The 21,999-nt window shown below is 34.2% G+C and overlaps 2 protein-coding genes across 2 annotated transcripts in view; one reads left to right on the top strand and one right to left on the bottom strand.

Moving 5' to 3' along the window:
• Positions 1–17,487, bottom strand: part of LOC120427994 (alpha-ketoglutarate-dependent dioxygenase alkB homolog 4) — a 284,866-nt gene extending 267,379 nt beyond the window's left edge. The window contains exon 1 of the mRNA XM_039592959.2: positions 17,474–17,487. The gene's annotated coding sequence lies outside the window, so the exon portion shown is untranslated. The remainder of the gene's footprint in view (positions 1–17,473) is intronic.
• Positions 6,328–21,094, top strand: LOC120428612 (melanization protease 1-like). The gene is made up of 5 exons (XM_039593646.2): positions 6,328–6,680; positions 6,761–6,912; positions 19,323–19,579; positions 19,644–19,843; positions 19,916–21,094. Exons 1-5 carry the CDS (start codon positions 6,620–6,622, stop codon positions 20,317–20,319), a joined length of 1,074 nt encoding a protein of 357 aa, XP_039449580.1. The 5' UTR covers positions 6,328–6,619; the 3' UTR covers positions 20,320–21,094.
• Positions 21,095–21,999: the final 905 nt, after the last annotated feature.

The raw sequence follows: 21,999 nt of genomic DNA, 5'->3' as shown, positions 1-21,999 counted from the left end.
TCAAGATATATCGCATTTCATCACAAATCATAAATGATTTGGTGCCGTTTAGAAAACTGAATCATCGAAAGTAGTTCCTGTATTCCCCCAATAGATGCGTAATCCACATCGGGTTAGTACTTTAGAATCGAAGAAGTTCCCACGAATTAAGTAATGACTTTTTGAACTGTATTTCTCAAATAATATATTACTGTATTGTAGGACCACTTGGTGAGTAATTTTTAAAATTACACAGTAAGATATTGTTAAATTTTGGAAGGATGAAAATTTTATGGTTTAATGATTTGTTTTTTTTTGCTCTGCAATTTTTCACTGTTTTTTTTATGTTGTAAAAATCAAGTAAAAACAGGTTCAAAAGTGTAATCATGATTACTGAAACAAATCGTTTTAGTTGAAGACTTATTAAAGTGGTTCAATATGATGCTATTTTCCTTGATATACAGAGCTAGAAAACCAAAAAGCAAAGCAATCCACTTTAACGACCCCCGAGTCTTTTGTGGTCTCTGTTGCAAGTTTCTGCTCATTTCTGGGCGTCCGAAGGTTATGTGTGGTGAGTCACCCAAAACCTCTTTTACGCAAATGGACCGACGTTTTACTTCCCCATCCGATAGAAGGCGTGATCAGGCAAATCTCGTCTCGAAAAATGCCACCGTGTCCGTCTGGGATTGAACCCAGGCCTTACTGGGATGAGAGGCTACCACGCTAACCACTACACCACCGGACCCATGTAGAAAACCAAGCTTGGGTCCTTTTTTTTTACAAATTCGACCAGCCCAGTATTTTTTTTTAAATTGGTATTAAATTAAATAAGGTTATAAAATTAATCAGTGCTTTTCCGGATTCGTATTTAAACAAAGTGCGGTATAAATTAGAATTTCTGAAAGTGCACACGAATTTTAATTAAATTTTCTCATTAACTCAAAAGTGATGAATATGCATATGGGACATGTATGCAAGAAAGTTCAGTCTACTGCTTATGTTATTAGTCAGCGATTGCAGCAAAATTTGAAGAAAAAAGCTTGAGTACGATGTTCTCACTCTATACCGTAAAACATCGACCGGCTTATCAATGACGTAATCACTGTCGGAACTCCTAAAATAAACACGAACATTTTATGACATTACAGCTCGATGCCTCTGTGCTCTCTTATGCTAACTAGGTAGGAAAACCTAGGGACCCTAAATACACCCAAAGGAAAAATATATCTCAAAATCTGCAACAGTGGATTTGCTGCAGAAAATGTCACATTTTATAACATTTTTTGCAGCAAGCCCGTAGATCATTTTTGCCCGCGTGTAAACATTTCAGCGATCTGCAGTTCTCAACAACACATATAATGCTGGCCCGTCCCCGAGCGACACTCGAAAGAGAAGCATATGTTGGTGCTCTTTCACTCTCATTTCATCAAGCGTCCATGGCGCGTTGGTAGGGTGTCGGATCAATAACTAAAAAGTTGTTGGTTCAATCCTCGTTCAGTTAAGGGTTTTTTTTTGTGAAATACAACCAAAAAGCCGTCGGTAATGTCGATAATTATCGGTAACGGGCAAAAATGTCATACCCCTATATCGCAAAAAATGCATGAGGACAGATTTCATGCAGATTCTGATATACTTTCATGCCGCCATGCATCACAATCATGCGACCGCCGTTTGGGTGTAGGGAGACTGGTCGAAGTGAATTTGACGTACCCAAACAGACACGAGTTTGACGTATCCACACAGCAAAAAATCCGATGGCAAAATCGCATGCAAAAGCATGCACAGCACCTTCGTCAAAATAAACACTTAATATTACACACTGCATGTATAATTTTTGCAAACACAAAAAAAAGTTGCAACCGACGGGATTCAAACCCAGCACCAATAGTAAGGACCGGTGCCTTAGCCCACTCGGCCGTCAGACCGTTGAAGATTGGAAAGGATAAACGCATATTTGAGCTTGACATTTCGGTCAAGTAGGTTTTCCATACTGATGGGCTACATATTTCAGGGTGTAAAATCACATAAAATTGCATAAAATAATGCAATATTTATTTTTTCAGGGTGTAAAATCACATAAAATTGCATAAAATAATGCAATATTTATTTTACACCCAGGCCTTTTACACGCAGGTGGATTACTACTTTTTTAGCTGCGCAAACGAGCATTTGCCTTTACGCCCAGCAAAACTTGGCAGTGTTGGCAAGCTCAAAACATACGTTGCCAGATCGATTTAGCAAAGTCTAGCCAGTCTCCCTATTTAGGGTCTCTAGGAAAACCAGCATGCTTAGTACAAGAGAGAACAGAGGGGAAAAGTTTCTTGAGTGATCTGGTAACTTTTTTGTCGGAATTATGTCTCAAATAACGTCATGATTCGAAATCCGGACACTTAGTAGCATATCATTTTTGTTATAGCTGGAAAAAAAATCATGTAATAAGTTGGAAATGTAGAAATATCATCAGGATGTAGTATAAACAGTCAGTTTCAAGGAAATGCATGCAAAATATGTCTTATCAAACAATTTTTCATCAGAATTTCAAAATTAAGATGACTTGTTGTGCTTCGAATCCCGGACACTGATAAAAGCTGATTCGAAATCCGGACACTTTTGCTTCGAATTCCGGACACTCAATTTTACTTATGAATCACACAAATTTGGACTGAAATGTTAGTGAATGGCATTCTTTAGGTCTCAAATAAGCTGTTAACATCAAAACAATCGATAGTTTATATAAAAATTTGCTAGAATTTAAGGAAATCGTAACCATAAATTTCTGCTATGCCTTCCCGGTGCTTCGAACGCCTATGAAATATTTCAAGTGAAATGTTTCGCATTTTTGGTAAACTTATAATTTTATTGTATTTATTGTATTTTAACCGGCTCCGTGGCTTAATGGTTACGGCTTCTGCCTCACAAGCAGAAGGTTCAGGGATCAAATCCCGGTCGGTACCTTTGAAATTTGGAATCAGGAATTTGAACTTTGAATATGAACAAAAACGAAAAAGAATCAGGTGGGATTCGAACTCACACCTTTGGATTGGTGGTCTGGGACGCTAAGCAGTCGGCCATCAGAAGGTTTACACTCTTGCAGTGAATTGATCCGTAGTGTTGAAACATGCTATCTTCTCATATTAAATACGCGCTGATCCCTGATTTGCCTGACGGGATTGGAAGTCTAAATATAGATCGAGTTTCCTTCAGATGCTTGCTTCTATGTTTAGGCGGGGCCGAACAATGCCCAGCGACCTCGGAATTGGACCGCAAGGAGCTCTGTCATTCTGAAACGGGTCGTTGGAAGCAGCGCGAGGGCTATCACCACCTAATACCCGGGACTGAGATAAGTTGTATCAGCATTTCGGCATAGGGGAAGGTGGGGCAAGACGACCATATGGGGCAAGAGGAACAATCGCTCGTACGGCCGTAATTTTTACAATTTTGATTATTTCCAGTATGAGGAATTGTTGCTAGCAATGCAATTAGCTGATTCTACTACCACATAATCGCCAAAACGACGTAAACGCCACGGGGCATAAGATTTAATGAAGTTTTTTTTCAAAACCTTTGTTTTCTTATAATATTTGGAAAGTACAAAATAAGGCTTAGGGTTCGTTTTAAGGCTCATTTTATCAAAATGCTATTTTTCCTAGATCAGTAGTGTCCCTACCAATGACATGCACCTATTACAAAGTATGATTTAACTTTTGGTTATTTTTGTTGAGAGCTTTTAAAAAATCTTGTTCAGGTGGGGCAAGTGTACCATATGTGTGGAAAAAAATACGAATTGCTGCAACAACATATTTTATTGGGAAATAAATACATGAAAGTACTTAAAAACTGATAAACAATTGTTAAAAAAAATTGTCCATACAAAATATAGTGATATTATGAAAATTTACTATTTATCATCTAAGTAATATTTTTTTTTTCATAAAAACGATAAATTTTTTAGGTAAATTATTATTATTTAATCTAAAAATGGAAGTAACCTTTCAAACACCTTCTATTCTGATGTATCTAAGTGATAACAGTTCAATTGTTAGCAAATTAACATGTTTTTTCATGCATTGTTCCTCTTGCCCCAACGGGTTGATCGTCTTGCCCCACTAGTAGAGTAGAACGTACGGAAAATTAAAAATTTTAAAATCAATTTTTTACATTAAAAAACATGATGTTTTAAAAACTTGTTCTAACAAAGTCTTAGTCAAGACCTAGAATAAGATGATTATAATAAAATCCGACAGATTTTTTAACTTTTTATGGGTTATAACGAGCATTTCCTTAGCTTGTTACACTTGCCCCACTTTCCCCTATACAAAGTCTGATACAAATTATGCTTTCCCATAATATCGCTACCGGTTAGCGGGTATTGGATTGGACACACACACACACACACACTTATAATTTTATTGTATTTAATTGTTTTAGCATTAACTACAGCGTTCAAACAAACTTTAAATGAAAGTTGATGTTGGAGTTCATCAAATAACACAGTTTTGACATTCATAAGGCGAACTTATATCCAAATAATTGATAAAACAAGATGAAGTGTCCGGGTTTCGAAGCGTCCGGGAATTCGAATCATGACGTTAGTATTTTAACATGAAATATCAGAAAATTATACCATTGTTTGGTCAAGACACTAGCAGGTACAATAATTTAAATTTTTTAATAAACAATTGTCGATTTAATATTTAACGTTGCCGACATAGGCCTTGAACTCGGGACAGCTGTTGAAATGTTGACCAAAAATTATGGCTGTTTAAAAAAATACAACGCTGCCAAATTAATTTTGATCACCATACACAGCAAAAAATCCGATGGTAAAATCGCATGCAAAAGCATGCACATCACTTTCGTCAAAATAAACACTTCATATTACACACTGCATGTACAATTTTTGCAAACACAAAAAAAAAAGTTGCAACCGATGGGATTCAAAACCCAGCACCAACAGTAAGGACTGGCGCCTTAGCCCGCTCGGCCATCAGACCGATGTAACACGGAAAGGATGAACGCATATATGAGCTTGACATTTCGGTCAAGTAGGTTTCCCATTCTGCTGGGCTACATATTTCAGAGTGTAAAATCACATAAAATTGCATAAAATAATGCAATATTTATTTTACACCCAGGCCTTTTACACGCAGCTGGGTTACTTCTTTTTTAGCTGTGTAGCTCAAGATCATACACACTTAGATTTTTTTTACCGAGTTCGGTAGTTGAAAATCGGTTTAAGTTTAGACCGGTAAACCGTCTGTCAAAATGAACCAAATTTAGCGAATTTCGGTTGTACGATGAACAAAAGAACTTCATTACCGAATTTCGGTAAGTTTTTACCGAATTCGGTAATTTTCAGTTTATAAGGAGTAGGCGTGGCTGAATGGTTACGCTATTCGCTTTGTATGCGGAAGGTTCTGGGTTCGATTCCCATCTGCTCCTATCGAGAAATTATGGAAAGAAGGAATTCTGAACACTTGAATATGAACGAAAAATTCATTAGCTCGCGGCGGGGTTCGATCCCCCGTCCTTTGGGTCAGCAGACAAAAATGCTAACCACCAGACCATCGAGGCTTAGTTGACTAGAAGGATTAAGAATGCTATAAGAATCCAAGAAACTTGATTGGAATCTGTGTACCTAAGAACAGGAAATGCAATATTGAATGCAAGTTGAATTCAAGGACACTTACTGGTTGCATAATTGTTAGGCGAATATTGAACTTTCAACACGACCAGAATTCACCACAAAAAGCTTGGTGAACCGAATTGGAAAGCTTCCAAAATGAATCCAAGAACATACGAAGAATTAAGGACTATAAATAGATTTGACCGGCCGCATCACTTACCACGATGAATCCTGGCTTCACACCCATCTTACTAACACCCTCAAACCTCACGTGATACTTTGTCGGACTAAAATTCCTATCCACTCTCCCGTGTCTTACCACTGGTCGTGGCCGGCGCTGTGATTGGCTAGCATGATCATCAAGTTTTCACAGCGGTGAGTTAGCCGTGCGGGTTGGGGCGCGGACTTAGTCAGCCAGATATAACTATCGCCGGTTTGATATTTTTTAGGATTACAGATATTTTTTCCTAGCGTCTGCCAGATGTAAATTTACACATTATTAGAGGTAAAATTAAAGCTTTTTTCTGACATAAAAGATGTACCCCTTTTTAGATGTAATTTTACCATGTTTTTTTTACTGTGCGCTGGTAAGAATCTCCAAAACTTAGGGAAAAGATACCTTACACCTACGCCACACCCTGCTGGAGGCTTGGCTTTCCCCCATCAGTCACCAAAAGATAAGCTTGACTAAGACACATATGATGAAATTGGTTGCAGCTTCCACCCAGAAATGCTTCGTGTTGAAGATGCTGCGACATCTCTCGTTTAGAAGAGCCAGTTTCAGAGTGTTGTTGTTGTTGATTCTGATTCGTAGTCGGTTTTTGTCGGCCCGGCATATGCTACTTTATAAAAACCAGTTCCACCACGTTGCGTCTCTCCAGTCGAGCCCGGTACAGTGTCGCGATCGTACGCGAAGTGGCTAGAGACGTGCTAAAACCGTGAGAGGCGCGTGTGAGGCGTTGCGTTGAACTTGGGACTTGGAGACCTGTTCCGGGGCAGCTAAACCAATTCACCATGATCGGCCTGCAGCAATTATCGTTGCTCATCGGTGCGCTATGCGTTTGCTCGATCGCAGGTAAGTTGGTGTCGTTGGATTACCTGTAACACCACTAAATGGCAACAAAAACTAATCTCTGATTCTACGAACCCCACCAGGACAACAGTTCAATCAGTGTGACGTCCAGCAGCGGTGCGTCGAGTTTAACAGCTGTCCCGAGTTCAAGGCCTATGTCGGCAAACCGGCCACCACCTGGCCTCGATCGGTTCAAGATCAGGTGCGGCGACGAATCTGCAACAAACAACAAAAGGTAAGGCTTGTGTCTGAATTGCGTCTTCGACTTGTGCTATACCGGTTTATTCGGGCTTGATTTTGGGGAAAAACAAACCACTTGAAATAATCCTGTTGAGAAGTTTTCTGATCCCCGAACTCAGCTTGAAAGTAGCACATAAAACTCCATTTAGGATTTTGAGTTAGAATTCTTCACAGTAAAGAAATTTACCTCTAAAAATGTGTAATTTTACCGCTTTTCTGGTGTAATGTAACTTTTTCAGTCTAAATTGAGGTAAAATTACATCATAAAAGAGGAAATATTCAAACTTCCAAAATTACACCTTATAATTTTACACAATTTATTACTGTGTTGATTTTAATGACGTTCAAGCGCCAAATGCGATTTTTGTACATTTTTCACGAATTTGAATGATGTTAGTTATTTTTAATTCAATTCACAACTGTTTTCCTAAGCTGAATTTTGGTGGTTCTTTCAAAACAGCTGATTAATTCATAGCGACATAAGAGATTGCCGATGATCAGAGACAGATTTGTTCGAGTAAAGGAAAATATACAAAAATGTCACGAAAAATTAGGTAATTGAGAACAATGTTTATAAATTTAAATGAAGTTAAAAAAATAAGGAGACTGGAAAGTCAAGTACAATCCATAACAACTAACTGAAAAAAAAACTCTTAAAACATCCAAAACTGGGCAGCATTTTGCTTACAAAGCCAGATGATGGGGATTCTAACCCCACCGTGAGCACATTGATTTCAAGTTTGGGAGCAGATGGGGATTACATCCGGAAGTTTTTCGCATTATAAAGCGAACCCCGTAACCATTCAGCCACGTCTGCTTCTAATTTTACACTCACTACAATCGCCCGTACGTAAAGTGTAAAAAGTGTTCTAATCGCTCGAATGTCTATAGCTGTTACAATCTACCAACTAAAGTGACACGATCAAACCAACATAATCAGCATTCAAAATGCAATGAGCAATTTTTTAGTTCCTTTGTGGGTCCAAAGACTGAGCCACGTAGCCCAGTGGTAACGCTTCCGCCTCATAAGCGGTAGATCGGGGTTCAAATCCCGACTCGGACTAATATAACTGGCGATCTTTTCCCTTCTGGATTCGATTGCTTAGTAAAGGGAAGGTAGTGTATCGTCACAAACTGGACCTTATCAAGACACCTTAGGAAGACAACCTACACGGAGAAAAAACCGTTCCGAAAATCGTGAACAATGTACCACGAAATCGGGAACAACGTGATATCCCACGGTACGAAAACGTACCATGAACACTTTCCATGAACAAAACGCAAATCATAAACGTTTGTTCATGATGCTAAGCTTCTCTAATCCCCTAATTTTTAAGCTTAAAGCTTTTAAGCGTTTTGAAACGGTAACAGCGCCATCTGATTGTCGTTCACACCACTGCCACTGAAAGCTTTCGCCCTGACATCTAGCGGTGGGTAATGCAAACTTCATGCTTCCTGAATATTGTTTTTATGAGAACTTTTATTTTATTTAAAAGCAACTACAATACAAAATTTGACTTTATTCACAATATTACATGTAATTACAATGCACAATCTTTTACAATAACATTCACTTAAATTTGCTTGCACCGCTTCCGCTTAAATCTGCTCTCCCTCGAAGAAGATTCTCCCAGATACCACGGTCCCACTGAGCTTGAAAACGGACCAATTCCATTTTCGGCCGGTCACCGCCGTGTCCCCGGGGAAAACAAAAACAACGCCCACCTTTGGAATCTGTGAAGGCAGACCACAGCCTGCAACTCCGGGAGTTTCAGACGCTCCTGCGAGAACGACGCATCGAAAATCGATCGATTAGAAACTGTTTTTCGTTCTGCAAAGAATATTCTTCATCAGCATAAAATAATCTAAAAAATGACAATTACATACCAAACACACGCAGATCTTGACCAACGGAACAAAGACCGGGACCAGGACAGTGGCCAATGTTTAAAAAACGGTCCATTTCAGCTGGACACTCGGGCACTTTGACAAGAAACGTTTCAACGTGTTTTGATGACAGGCGATGACGGACGACTGAGCTTTTTTGGGGACGTGCAGAGAAAACGAGACGCGAAAACGGGATACCGTTCAGATATTCCGCAACGATAAAAAATAAATAAAATTAAAACTTTTGATTTGTTTTATGGAATATTTCTAAAATTTAAATACGCATACAAAAAACCAACCAAACCATTCGATCACATTAAATTAAACATAGTAAATTCTCATTGATTTCAGACTTCTTTTTATGTTTGACATTTTGGTTTGGCAAGTTCAAACCTTTTGTTTTCGTAGCGCGTTGGTAACACTGACACTCTACACGGACTAATGTCATATAGTGGGAGATGTGTGTGTGTGTGTTTGTCTAAAATTCTAAAATTCTAAAATTCTAAAATTCTAAAATTCTAAAATTCTAAAATTCTAAAATTCTAAAATTCTAAAATTCTAAAATTCTAAAATTCTAAAATTCTAAAATTCTAAAATTCTAAAATTCTAAAATTCTAAAATTCTAAAATTCTAAAATTCTAAAATTCTAAAATTCTAAAATTCTAAAATTCTAAAATTCTAAAATTCTAAAATTCTAAAATTCTAAAATTCTAAAATTCTAAAATTCTAAAATTCTAAAATTCTAAAATTCTAAAATTCTAAAATTCTAAAATTCTAAAATTCTAAAATTCTAAAATTCTAAAATTCTAAAATTCTAAAATTCTAAAATTCTAAAATTCTAAAATTCTAAAATTCTAAAATTCTAAAATTCTAAAATTCTAAAATTCTAAAATTCTAAAATTCTAAAATTCTAAAATTCTAAAATTCTAAAATTCTAAAATTCTAAAATTCTAAAATTCTTAAATTCTTAAATTCTAAAATTCTAAAATTCTAAAATTCTAAAATTCTAAAATTCTAAAATTCTAAAATTCTAAAATTCTAAAATTCTAAAATTCTAAAATACTAAAATTCTAAAATTCTAAAATTCTAAAATTCTAAAATTCTAAAATTCTAAAATTCTAAAATTCTAAAATTCTAAAATTCTAAAATTCTAAAATTCTAAAATTCTAAAATTCTAAAATTCTAAAATTCTAAAATTCTAAAATTCTAAAATTCTAAAATTCTAAAATTCTAAAATTCTAAAATTCTAAAATTCTAAAATTCTAAAATTCTAAAATTCTAAAATTCTAAAATTCTAAAATTCTAAAATTCTAAAATTCTAAAATTCTTAAATTCTAAAATTCTAAAATTCTAAAATTCTAAAATTCTAAAATTCTAAAATTCTAAAATTCTAAAATTCTAAAATTCTAAAATTCTAAAATTCTAAAATTCTAAAATTCTAAAATTCTAAAATTCTAAAATTCTAAAATTCTAAAATTCTAAAATTCTAAAATTCTAAAATTCTAAAATTCTAAAATTCTAAAATTCTAAAATTCTAAAATTCTAAAATTCTAAAATTCTAAAATTCTAAAATTCTAAAATTCTAAAATTCTAAAATTCTAAAATTCTAAAATTCTAAAATTCTTAGTTTTTATCCTACTGCTAACTTAATTCCCATTCATTTGTTTGAACTTATGAACATATGAATGACAATAGCTTATAGAACTTTAAAAAAAAAACTCGAAATTTCTAAGTTCCGTACATGTACTAACAAATTTAATCATGGCAATTTTGAAATAATGTGAAATTATTAAAATATTATAAAGACACCCACATATTACAAAATTAGCTTAATCTAAAGAGTCTGATTATATTAAACATAAATCAGAATGTTTGGTTATGGCTTTATGTGGATTGATCTTCAAAAACATGTTAGAACACGTCAAAATTCGTTCCAATCCAAACACGAACAAAAGACTGCGTTGAATTTGTGTTAGTGCATGAGATGTTAGAAAGCTCCCTAGACCAAAACAGGTCAAAAGTAGATGGCGTCACGAAACCATGTTCTGTTGACAATCAGCACGAAACAGGAAAGCTTTTTCAGACATAAGATTCAGTTCGCGATTTCGTGAACAATGTGCACGATATCATGTTTTTTTCTCCATGATATCATGAACAAGTTCACGATTTCATGAACAGCGAAAGTACGCGATTACATGCACATTTGTTCATGAATTTCAAAACGGTTTTTTCTCCGTGTAGATGTCAGGGCGAAAGCTTTCAGTGGCAGTGGTGTGAACGACAATCAGATGGCGCTGTTACCGTTTCAAAACGCTTAAAAGCTTTAAGCTTAAAAATTAGGGGATTAGAGAAGCTTAGCATCATAAACAAACGTTTATGATTTGCGTTTTGTTCATGGAAAGTGTTCATGGTACGTTTTCGTACCGTGGGATATCACGTTGTTCCCGATTTCGTGGTACATTGTTCACGATTTTCGGAACGGTTTTTTCTCCGTGTAGCGGTGGGTAATGCAAACTTCATGCTTCCTGAATATTGTTTTTATGAGAACTTTTATTTTATTTAAAACAACTACAACAAAAAATTTGACTTTATTCACAATATTACATGTAATTACAATGCACAATCTTTTACAATAACATTAACTTAAATTTGCTTGCACCGCTTCCGCTTAAATCTGCTCTCCCTCGAAGAAGATTCTCCCAGATACCACGGTCCCACTGAGCTTGAAAACGGACCAATTCCAGTTTCGGCCGGTCATCGCCGTGTCCCCGGGGAAAACAAAAACAACGTCCACCTTTGAAATCTGTGAAGGCAGACCACAGCCTGCAACTCCGGGAGTTTCAGACGCTCCTGCGAGAACGACGCATCGAAAATCGATCGATTAGAAACTGTTTTTCGTTCTGCAAAGAATATATCAGCATAAAATAATCTAAAAAATGACAATTACATACCAAACACACGCAGATCTTGACCAACGGAACAAAGACCGGGACCAGGACAGTGGCCAATGTTTAAAAAACGGTCCATTTCAGCTGGACACTCGGGCACTTTGACAAGAAACGTTTCAACGTGTTTTGATGACAGGCGATGACGGACGACTGAGCTTTTTTGGGGACGTGCAGAGAAAACGAGACGCGAAAACGGGATACCGTTCAGATATTCCGCAACGATAAAAAATAAATAAAATTAAAACTTTTGATTTGTTTTATGGAATATTTCTAAAATTTAAATACGCATACAAAAAACCAACCAAACCATTCGATCACATTAAATTAAACATAGTAAATTCTCATTGATTTCAGACTTCTTTTTATGTTTGACATTTTGGTTTGGCAAGTTCAAACCTTTTGTTTTCGTAGCGCGTTGGTAACACTGACACTCTACACGGACTAATGTCATATAGTGGGAGATGTGTGTGTGTGTGTTTGTCTAAAATTCTAAAATTCTAAAATTCTAAAATTCTAAAATTCTAAAATTCTAAAATTCTAAAATTCTAAAATTCTAAAATTCTAAAATTCTAAAATTCTAAAATTCTAAAATTCTAAAATTCTAAAATTCTAAAATTCTAAAATTCTAAAATTCTAAAATTCTTAAATTCTAAAATTCTAAAATTCTAAAATTCTAAAATTCTAAAATTCTAAAATTCTAAAATTCTAAAATTCTAAAATTCTAAAATTCTAAAATTCTAAAATACTAAAATTCTAAAATTCTAAAATTCTAAAATTCTAAAATTCTAAAATTCTAAAATTCTAAAATTCTAAAATTCTAAAATTCTAAAATTCTAAAATTCTAAAATTCTAAAATTCTAAAATTCTAAAATTCTAAAATTCTAAAATTCTAAAATTCTAAAATTCTAAAATTCTAAAATTCTAAAATTCTAAAATTCTAAAATTCTAAAATTCTAAAATTCTAAAATTCTAAAATTCTAAAATTCTAAAATTCTAAAATTCTAAAATTCTAAAATTCTAAAATTCTAAAATTCTAAAATTCTAAAATTCTAAAATTCTAAAATTCTAAAATTCTAAAATTCTAAAATTCTAAAATTCTAAAATTCTAAAATTCTAAAATTCTAAAATTCTAAAATTCTAAAATTCTAAAATTCTAAAATTCTAAAATTCTAAAATTCTAAAATTCTAAAATTCTAAAATTCTAAAATTCTAAAATTCTAAAATTCTAAAATTCTAAAATTCTAAAATTCTAAAATTCTAAAATTCTAAAATTCTAAAATTCTAAAATTCTAAAATTCTTAGTTTTTATCCTACTGCTAACTTAATTCCCATTCATTTGTTTGAACTTATGAACATATGAATGACAATAGCTTATAGAACTTTAAAAAAAAAACTCGAAATTTCTAAGTTCCGTACATGTACTAACAAATTTAATCATGGCAATTTTGAAATAATGTGAAATTATGAAAATATTATAAAGACACCCACATATTACAAAATTAGCCTTATCTAAAGAGTCTAATTATATTAAACATAAATCAGAATGTTTGGTTATGGCTTTATGTGGATTGATCTTCAAAAACATGTTAGAACACGTCAAAATTCGTTCCAATCCAAACACGAACAAAAGACTGCGTTGAATTTGTGTTAGTGCATGAGATGTTAGAAAGCTCCCTAGACCAAAACAGGTCAAAAGTAGATGGCGTCACGAAACCATGTTCTGTTGACAATCAGCACGAAACAGGAAAGCTTTTTCAGACATAAGATTCAGTTCGCGATTTCGTGAACAATGTGCACGATATCATGTTTTTTTCTCCATGATATCATGAACAAGTTCACGATTTCATGAACAGCGAAAGTACGCGATTACATGCACATTTGTTCATGAATTTCAAAACGGTTTTTTCTCCGTGTAGATGTCAGGGCGAAAGCTTTCAGTGGCAGTGGTGTGAACGACAATCAGATGGCGCTGTTACCGTTTCAAAACGCTTAAAAGCTTTAAGCTTAAAAATTAGGGGATTAGAGAAGCTTAGCATCATAAACAAACGTTTATGATTTGCGTTTTGTTCATGGAAAGTGTTCATGGTACGTTTTCGTACCGTGGGATATCACGTTGTTCCCGATTTCGTGGTACATTGTTCACGATTTTCGGAACGGTTTTTTCTCCGTGTAGCGGTGGGTAATGCAAACTTCATGCTTCCTGAATATTGTTTTTATGAGAACTTTTATTTTATTTAAAACAACTACAACAAAAAATTTGACTTTATTCACAATATTACATGTAATTACAATGCACAATCTTTTACAATAACATTAACTTAAATTTGCTTGCACCGCTTCCGCTTAAATCTGCTCTCCCTCGAAGAAGATTCTCCCAGATACCACGGTCCCACTGAGCTTGAAAACGGACCAATTCCAGTTTCGGCCGGTCATCGCCGTGTCCCCGGGGAAAACAAAAACAACGTCCACCTTTGAAATCTGTGAAGGCAGACCACAGCCTGCAACTCCGGGAGTTTCAGACGCTCCTGCGAGAACGACGCATCGAAAATCGATCGATTAGAAACTGTTTTTCGTTCTGCAAAGAATATATCAGCATAAAATAATCTAAAAAATGACAATTACATACCAAACACACGCAGATCTTGACCAACGGAACAAAGACCGGGACCAGGACAGTGGCCAATGTTTAAAAAACGGTCCATTTCAGCTGGACACTCGGGCACTTTGACAAGAAACGTTTCAACGTGTTTTGATGACAGGCGATGACGGACGACTGAGCTTTTTTGGGGACGTGCAGAGAAAACGAGACGCGAAAACGGGATACCGTTCAGATATTCCGCAACGATAAAAAATAAATAAAATTAAAACTTTTGATTTGTTTTATGGAATATTTCTAAAATTTAAATACGCATACAAAAAACCAACCAAACCATTCGATCACATTAAATTAAACATAGTAAATTCTCATTGATTTCAGACTTCTTTTTATGTTTGACATTTTGGTTTGGCAAGTTCAAACCTTTTGTTTTCGTAGCGCGTTGGTAACACTGACACTCTACACGGACTAATGTCATATAGTGGGAGATGTGTGTGTGTGTGTTTGTCTAAAATTCTAAAATTCTAAAATTCTAAAATTCTAAAATTCTAAAATTCTAAAATTCTAAAATTCTAAAATTCTAAAATTCTAAAATTCTAAAATTCTAAAATTCTAAAATTCTAAAATTCTAAAATTCTAAAATTCTAAAATTCTAAAATTCTAAAATTCTAAAATTCTAAAATTCTAAAATTCTAAAATTCTAAAATTCTAAAATTCTAAAATTCTAAAATTCTAAAATTCTAAAATTCTAAAATTCTAAAATTCTAAAATTCTAAAATTCTAAAATTCTAAAATTCTAAAATTCTAAAATTCTAAAATTCTAAAATTCTAAAATTCTAAAATTCTAAAATTCTAAAATTCTAAAATTCTAAAATTCTAAAATTCTAAAATTCTAAAATTCTAAAATTCTAAAATTCTAAAATTCTAAAATTCTAAAATTCTAAAATTCTAAAATTCTAAAATTCTAAAATTCTAAAATTCTAAAATTCTAAAATTCTTAAATTCTAAAATTCTAAAATTCTAAAATTCTAAAATTCTAAAATTCTAAAATTCTAAAATTCTAAAATTCTAAAATTCTAAAATTCTAAAATTCTAAAATTCTAAAATACTAAAATTCTAAAATTCTAAAATTCTAAAATTCTAAAATTCTAAAATTCTAAAATTCTAAAATTCTAAAATTCTAAAATTCTAAAATTCTAAAATTCTAAAATTCTAAAATTCTAAAATTCTAAAATTCTAAAATTCTAAAATTCTAAAATTCTAAAATTCTAAAATTCTAAAATTCTAAAATTCTAAAATTCTAAAATTCTAAAATTCTAAAATTCTAAAATTCTAAAATTCTAAAATTCTAAAATTCTAAAATTCTAAAATTCTAAAATTCTAAAATTCTAAAATTCTAAAATTCTAAAATTCTAAAATTCTAAAATTCTAAAATTCTAAAATTCTAAAATTCTAAAATTCTAAAATTCTAAAATTCTAAAATTCTAAAATTCTAAAATTCTAAAATTCTAAAATTCTAAAATTCTAAAATTCTAAAATTCTAAAATTCTAAAATTCTAAAATTCTAAAATTCTAAAATTCTAAAATTCTAAAATTCTAAAATTCTAAAATTCTAAAATTCTAAAATTCTAAAATTCTAAAATTCTAAAATTCTAAAATTGTAGAATTTTAAAATTCTAAAATTTATATCTAAAATTCTAAAATTTTAAAATTCTAAAATTCTTAGTTTTTATCCTGCTGCTAACTTAATTCCCTTTTCATTTGTTTGAACTTATGAACATATGAATGACAATAGCTTATAGAACTTTAAAAAAAAACTCGAAATTTCTAAGTTCCGTACATGTACTAACAAATTTAATCATGGCAATTTTGAAATAATGTGAAATTATTAAAATATTATAAAGACACCCACATATTACAAAATTAGCTTAATCTAAAGAGTCTGATTATATTAAACATAAATCAGAATGTTTGGTTATGGCTTTATGTGGATTGATCTTCAAAAACATGTTAGAACACGTCAAAATTCGTTCCAATCCAAACACGAACAAAAGACTGCGTTGAATTTGTGTTAGTGCATGAGATGTTAGAAAGCTCCCTAGACCAAAACAGGTCAAAAGTAGATGGCGTCACGAAACCATGTTCTGTTGACAATCAGCACGAAACAGGAAAGCTTTTTCAGACATAAGATTCAGTTCGCGATTTCGTGAACAATGTGCACGATATCATGTTTTTTTCTCCATGATATCATGAACAAGTTCACGATTTCATGAACAGCGAAAGTACGCGATTACATGCACATTTGTTCATGAATTTCAGAACGGTTTTTTCTCCGTGTATGGAATGTTAACATTAAACTTAACATGTTAACATTAAGTTGATTAATCATTAAATCCGCTTTGTAAATGCCGGCCCCGATACTCTTCACGGGTCTTCCCCTCAGGAACAGGAAAACTTTTGAAAGTCCTAAACAACTCCCCAAACTTTGGAAATGATTGGTTTAGTCCTCATCTTGCGCAATGCGATTCAATTTTCTAAGGGAATTTGTTTGGGAAAACCCATTTTTTTTTTAATTTTGATATTTATAAAATTCACGGTTCACGCTGTTCTAAAACCGGATTGATATTCAGATGCTCTACCCGGGCCGGGTTTTATTTAAAACATTTTTGTATTTTTTTTTCTATGAAAAATACTTTTTTTTTTATTTTGAACATGCCATCAAATTCTACATAAAAGTCCTTTTGACACCAAATTTCCAAATCTTCACCATTTCAGGCTGCACATTATTGAAAAACTTTTTTTTTCGATTGTTCAAAAATGAAAGGGGTCGTACCGCCTCTTCATCACGAGATATACACTCAAAAAAATGAGTTCGCGTAAACGTGAACAGAGTTCATGCCACCGGGAACCAGGAAGAAAACTGTTCAACTTTTATAGTGCATTGCACCATGAAAGTGAACAGTTTTCTTCCTGGTTCCCGTTGGCATGAACTCTGTTCACGTTTACGCGAACTCATTTTTTAGAGTGTAGAAAAAACCTCTAATCCGTGATCTATGACGAAAATTAACTCTTAGGACAAACTTTCACGCAAATCGAAGAGGGGGCCGGGTTCTATTTAAATAGTAAACCCAGCAAGCTAAGTACAAAAGAGTAAAAAAATCCTGAGAATTTCATATCGAAGAAGTGACGAATTTCCTCTCTAGGTTTAAGTCACGTTAATAAAACAAAACAGCAATATATCGAAGATTATACATTCGTTTTTTTCTAATTTTAGAATTCTTTAGGAACTTTTTTAAAGACTATTTTTTAGAAGCCATCGATAAAAAGTAATGAAGCATTAAAAACGTAGACTGCCACAAAAGAATTCAATTGAAGATTCAGAAATATGCTAAATGAGTTGTGATTAATGTATGAAACCAGTTTTTCAAACGGGTTCCTTGTGCACGCGAGGTAAAAAAGATGTGCTCTGTCCTATTTTCACTGGGAAACACTTGAACAATATCATCATAAAGGTTACAGCAACTCATTTCAGGTTTGATTATTTATCAAAACTTATTATGAAGTTTGGATGTGCTTTTGAACAAAGATGAGCTCCTGAAATATTAAAATAATGTTTTTTATTCACAGTCCAGACTCGATTATCCAAAACCTCGATTATCCGAAGGATTGTGTGGGAATACGTATAATCGAATTATGAACATTTCTTTTAATTTCTTATTTTCACATCAAATTTTGACTTCCTTCCTCACCTTACTGAGGAAAGGCTATAAAATCACTCGAAAAATGAACTTTTTAATTTTAACCTACCTTCATTTGTACATATCGACTCAGAATCACCTGCTGAGTATGTGTGTTAGGCTGTATGTAGACATGTGCACCGAATAAATGTCACTGGAATATCTCGTCACTGATTGAGCCGATTTTGACCGTATTGGCCTCATTCGATTCTTCTTGGGGTCCCATAAGTCCCTATTGAAATTCATAAGATTTGGTAAAGCACATCAAAAGTTTTGCTTAAAAAACTGCTGCATATAAATTTCACAATTTTCAAAAAAGGGTGGTTTTTGCATGGAAACCTGCCATATCATATATTTTTAGAAAGGTTCTGAAATGACCTTTCTTGTGGATTAAGAATTTTCAAGAAAACAAGCATTTTAAAAATTCTCTGAAATTACATAACCTCAATCTATTTCCCCACGGCGGTGTATGTACAATCTTGACAAAAAGTCTGCAGGCAGTCTGTTTTTTTTACTCATCACTTATTTTTGTTAGGACCTATTTGGTGCTGCGATCACGTTAGGGGCAATCCGTAAACCATGTGGACACTTTAGAGGGGTTGGAATCACTCTATAAATGAGAGGAAGGCACCAACCACCTAAAGGTGGATTAAGTAACGTTTTTATTACTTAGAGTCACTTCAGAATAAGCTTGATATATAAGTACAAAGTGGATTCGCTAATTCGAATGGAATGCATTCGAATGAGCGAATCCAAATTCGTTAATTGGAACGACTGACAGCTGTCAAAAGCTTGAAACCACGTGTTCGGAAATTGTCGAACAATGGTGTTGAAACGTCAACATCAGTTTGACAACAGGTTTTGACGGTTGAGTGCTTTTTAATTCGAATACGTTCGAATTAGCGAGCATTCGAATTAGCGGACATTCGAAGTAGCGAAATTCGAATTAACGAATCCGCTCAGTACTATAATTTGAGAACCCTTTCTGGCCTGAATTAAAAAAAATACTTTTTAAGTGTGTGATGGGAAAATGATTTTAGGGACCATACGAAAATTGTAGGCTTTGGGCATTTTGAATTCTGGATTACAAAAAAACTTGCCAGGCGCTTAATAGAACTCAAAACATGTGTAATGTGCTGAGCAAGCTTTAGAACTTTCTGCTCAATTACTTTTATCAAATTAAAAAAAAAGTTTGTTCACTGATTTGATCATTGTTCAATCATTATCATTCTTTTAGACTTACTACGTATGCTGCAGTTCACCCACGAACGTTGGAGCCGGCAATTCCGGCCGTCCAACGGGCATGAAACTGCTGGACATGACATCCTGTGGAAAGCATACCAAGGACCGCATTGCGTACGGGAAAAACGCAAAAGTGTTCGAGTACCCCTGGATGGCCGTCCTCATAGGCTTCAACGGACAACTGGCCTGCGGTGGAACACTAATCTCGGAGAGTTACGTCCTTACGGCGGCCCACTGCAAGCGACAGTCGATGTAAGTTGAGCACTTAACTTGTTGGGTTTGCTTCAACTAATTTTACACATCATTCAAATTACAGAACAAAGGTGCGACTTGGGGAGAACGATATCAACAAGGAGATCGATTGCAACGTGTACGCAGACGAAGAGGACGACTGTGCCGATCCGCCCCAGGAAATCGCGGTTGCAGAGTTCATTGCCCACAACCTGTACAGTCCTTCAAAGCGAAAGAACGACATCGCGCTGATAAGGTTGGCATCGCCGGCAAAGCTTAGTCACAGTAAGTCAGCTTAAAATCATTTCCCTGTTGGAACATTCTCAACTTACCACAAATAAAAAAACAAACTTTCAGGCGTTAAAACGGTCTGCCTTCCGATTGGGTCGATGCTCCGTAATCCGGAACCGAAGGACATGATCATCTCCGGCTGGGGCCTGACGGAAAACAACTACATTTCCAACATTCTGCAGTACGCCAAAGTGAGCACGGTTCCGCTGGACGAGTGCAACCGGCAGCTGAGCCTGTTGGACAACACGATCAAGCTGGACGGCAGCCAGGTTTGTGCCAGCGGCAAGAACAAGGTGGACAACTGTGCCGGAGACTCCGGGGGGCCGCTGCAGTACACGTCGCTGCAGTCGACCATCGTGCAGTACGGCATCGTTTCGTTCGGACTGAACTCGTGCGGTGTGACCAGCAGCCCTGGCGTGTACACCAAAGTTTCGCACTACATCGACTGGATCGTGGCGAATTTGAAATAGTCTGCCAATATGTTCATATTTTGCTAATATAATTACTTCAGTAAGGATCATTTCAATTATCACATTAAGTATGCTTATTTTCAAAAAGACTCATATAAGAAGATCGGCAATTTTACTTGCTATCAGCGAAAAATAAACCATAACAAATTGCCTTTCTATGAAAGGTGTGCTTGAAGCTAATAAAAATGTAAAAATACTCCAGCGATTAAAAACAGTTCTTTATAACTCCTTATAATTATGTCCAAATATTAATTCGTTATAAACAGTCGTTCTATATTTCCCTTTCCCATTTTGAAGTCATGTCGAAGAGTTTTAAGTACTCACTTTTTCCTCACCTCGTCGCCGTCGTGCTCACTTGTCGTACCCCGGGCAGACGGTAATAACAAAATTCATGCCTTTTCAATATCAAATAATGTTAAAATAACAGAAAGCGTTATGGAATCTTCTCGAAAAATCCATTTTTGCATAAGGGTTTAATAACAGTTTATGTTATCATAACAAAATTTGTTATTGGTCTGACATTGGTTGAAAGCCAAAACAACTTTGGAATATCATGTTTTGTTATGGAAGAATACCTCCACCTTTTATTGGGATGATCGCATTAGTTGTTAAATTAACAAAAAATAATAACATAGATTTTTTCGAAGAATAACTAAAAATGTTATTAGTCTGTTATTATAATAACAATCCAATAACAAAAAATCATAACGACAAATAACAAATCTTATATAAATAAAATAAAATGTTATTGGCCTAGTATTCTCAAATATCAAAATTTTTTATTCCCAAGTTATTTCCGTCTGCTCGGGACGTGCATTTTGGGCCAAATTGACACCTTTTGACCTTCACAGATCCCCAAAATTCGGTTTCAATCATGAGATATTGAATAAAAACCGAAAAAACCGTGCATTTTTGTCACTTTACATATGAAATAAGGAAGTTTCAATCTCGTCGTGCAATCTTGTCACTCCCTGAAAATTGATGTAAGTGCGACAACTGGCCAAAGGGATTTCAAGTCAGAACGCGTTTGACGCACGTACAAGTTAGATTACCGTAAACATTTGTAATTATAACTCGGGACTCCGGCAACCAACATCAACCAAACTTTGGGACAAAGCACAAAATGGTCAGCCAAACAAAGCGTGTTTGTTATTGTCTAGTTTTTGTTTATTCAAGGTAAAACATTAAAACGTGTTTTTCTAGGAACGTCGAAATGGCGGGTGCGACAAGATAGCAAGATATCTTACAGAAACGTTTTCAAAAATATCCGAATCACTTAAATGTATGTCATAGTTTACGGATTTATCATGCGACCCATCATTGGTTAGGTCATCGAAAGATCTTTCCAACGAGTCCAAAACATTGATGATTTGGCAACCCTGACTTAAGTGATATTTATGTAGATGTTTGAAGCCGTACGGAAACTTTTTGTGATGTAAGAGTACATATAATGCGACTAAAGTACCAAATTTACATACATCAATCGACGCGGCAGAATGTACTCTTCAAGATCCTGTCATTAAATTTGTAAAAAACTTATTCTTAAAAAAATACAAAAATAGTTTACTGAAAAAAGTTAAAAAAGAGTTAACCGTACCCCTAATAAAAGTACAAAATCTGATCGATTTAAGTAAATTCTTTTATGAAATGTTGTTTCTGTATCAAATACAAGTACCTCTA

This window comes from Culex pipiens, chromosome 2 (assembly GCF_016801865.2).
Source record: "Culex pipiens pallens isolate TS chromosome 2, TS_CPP_V2, whole genome shotgun sequence".
NCBI classification, from domain to species: Eukaryota; Metazoa; Arthropoda; class Insecta; order Diptera; family Culicidae; genus Culex; species Culex pipiens.
This window is presented reverse-complemented; position numbering and strand designations above follow the sequence as displayed.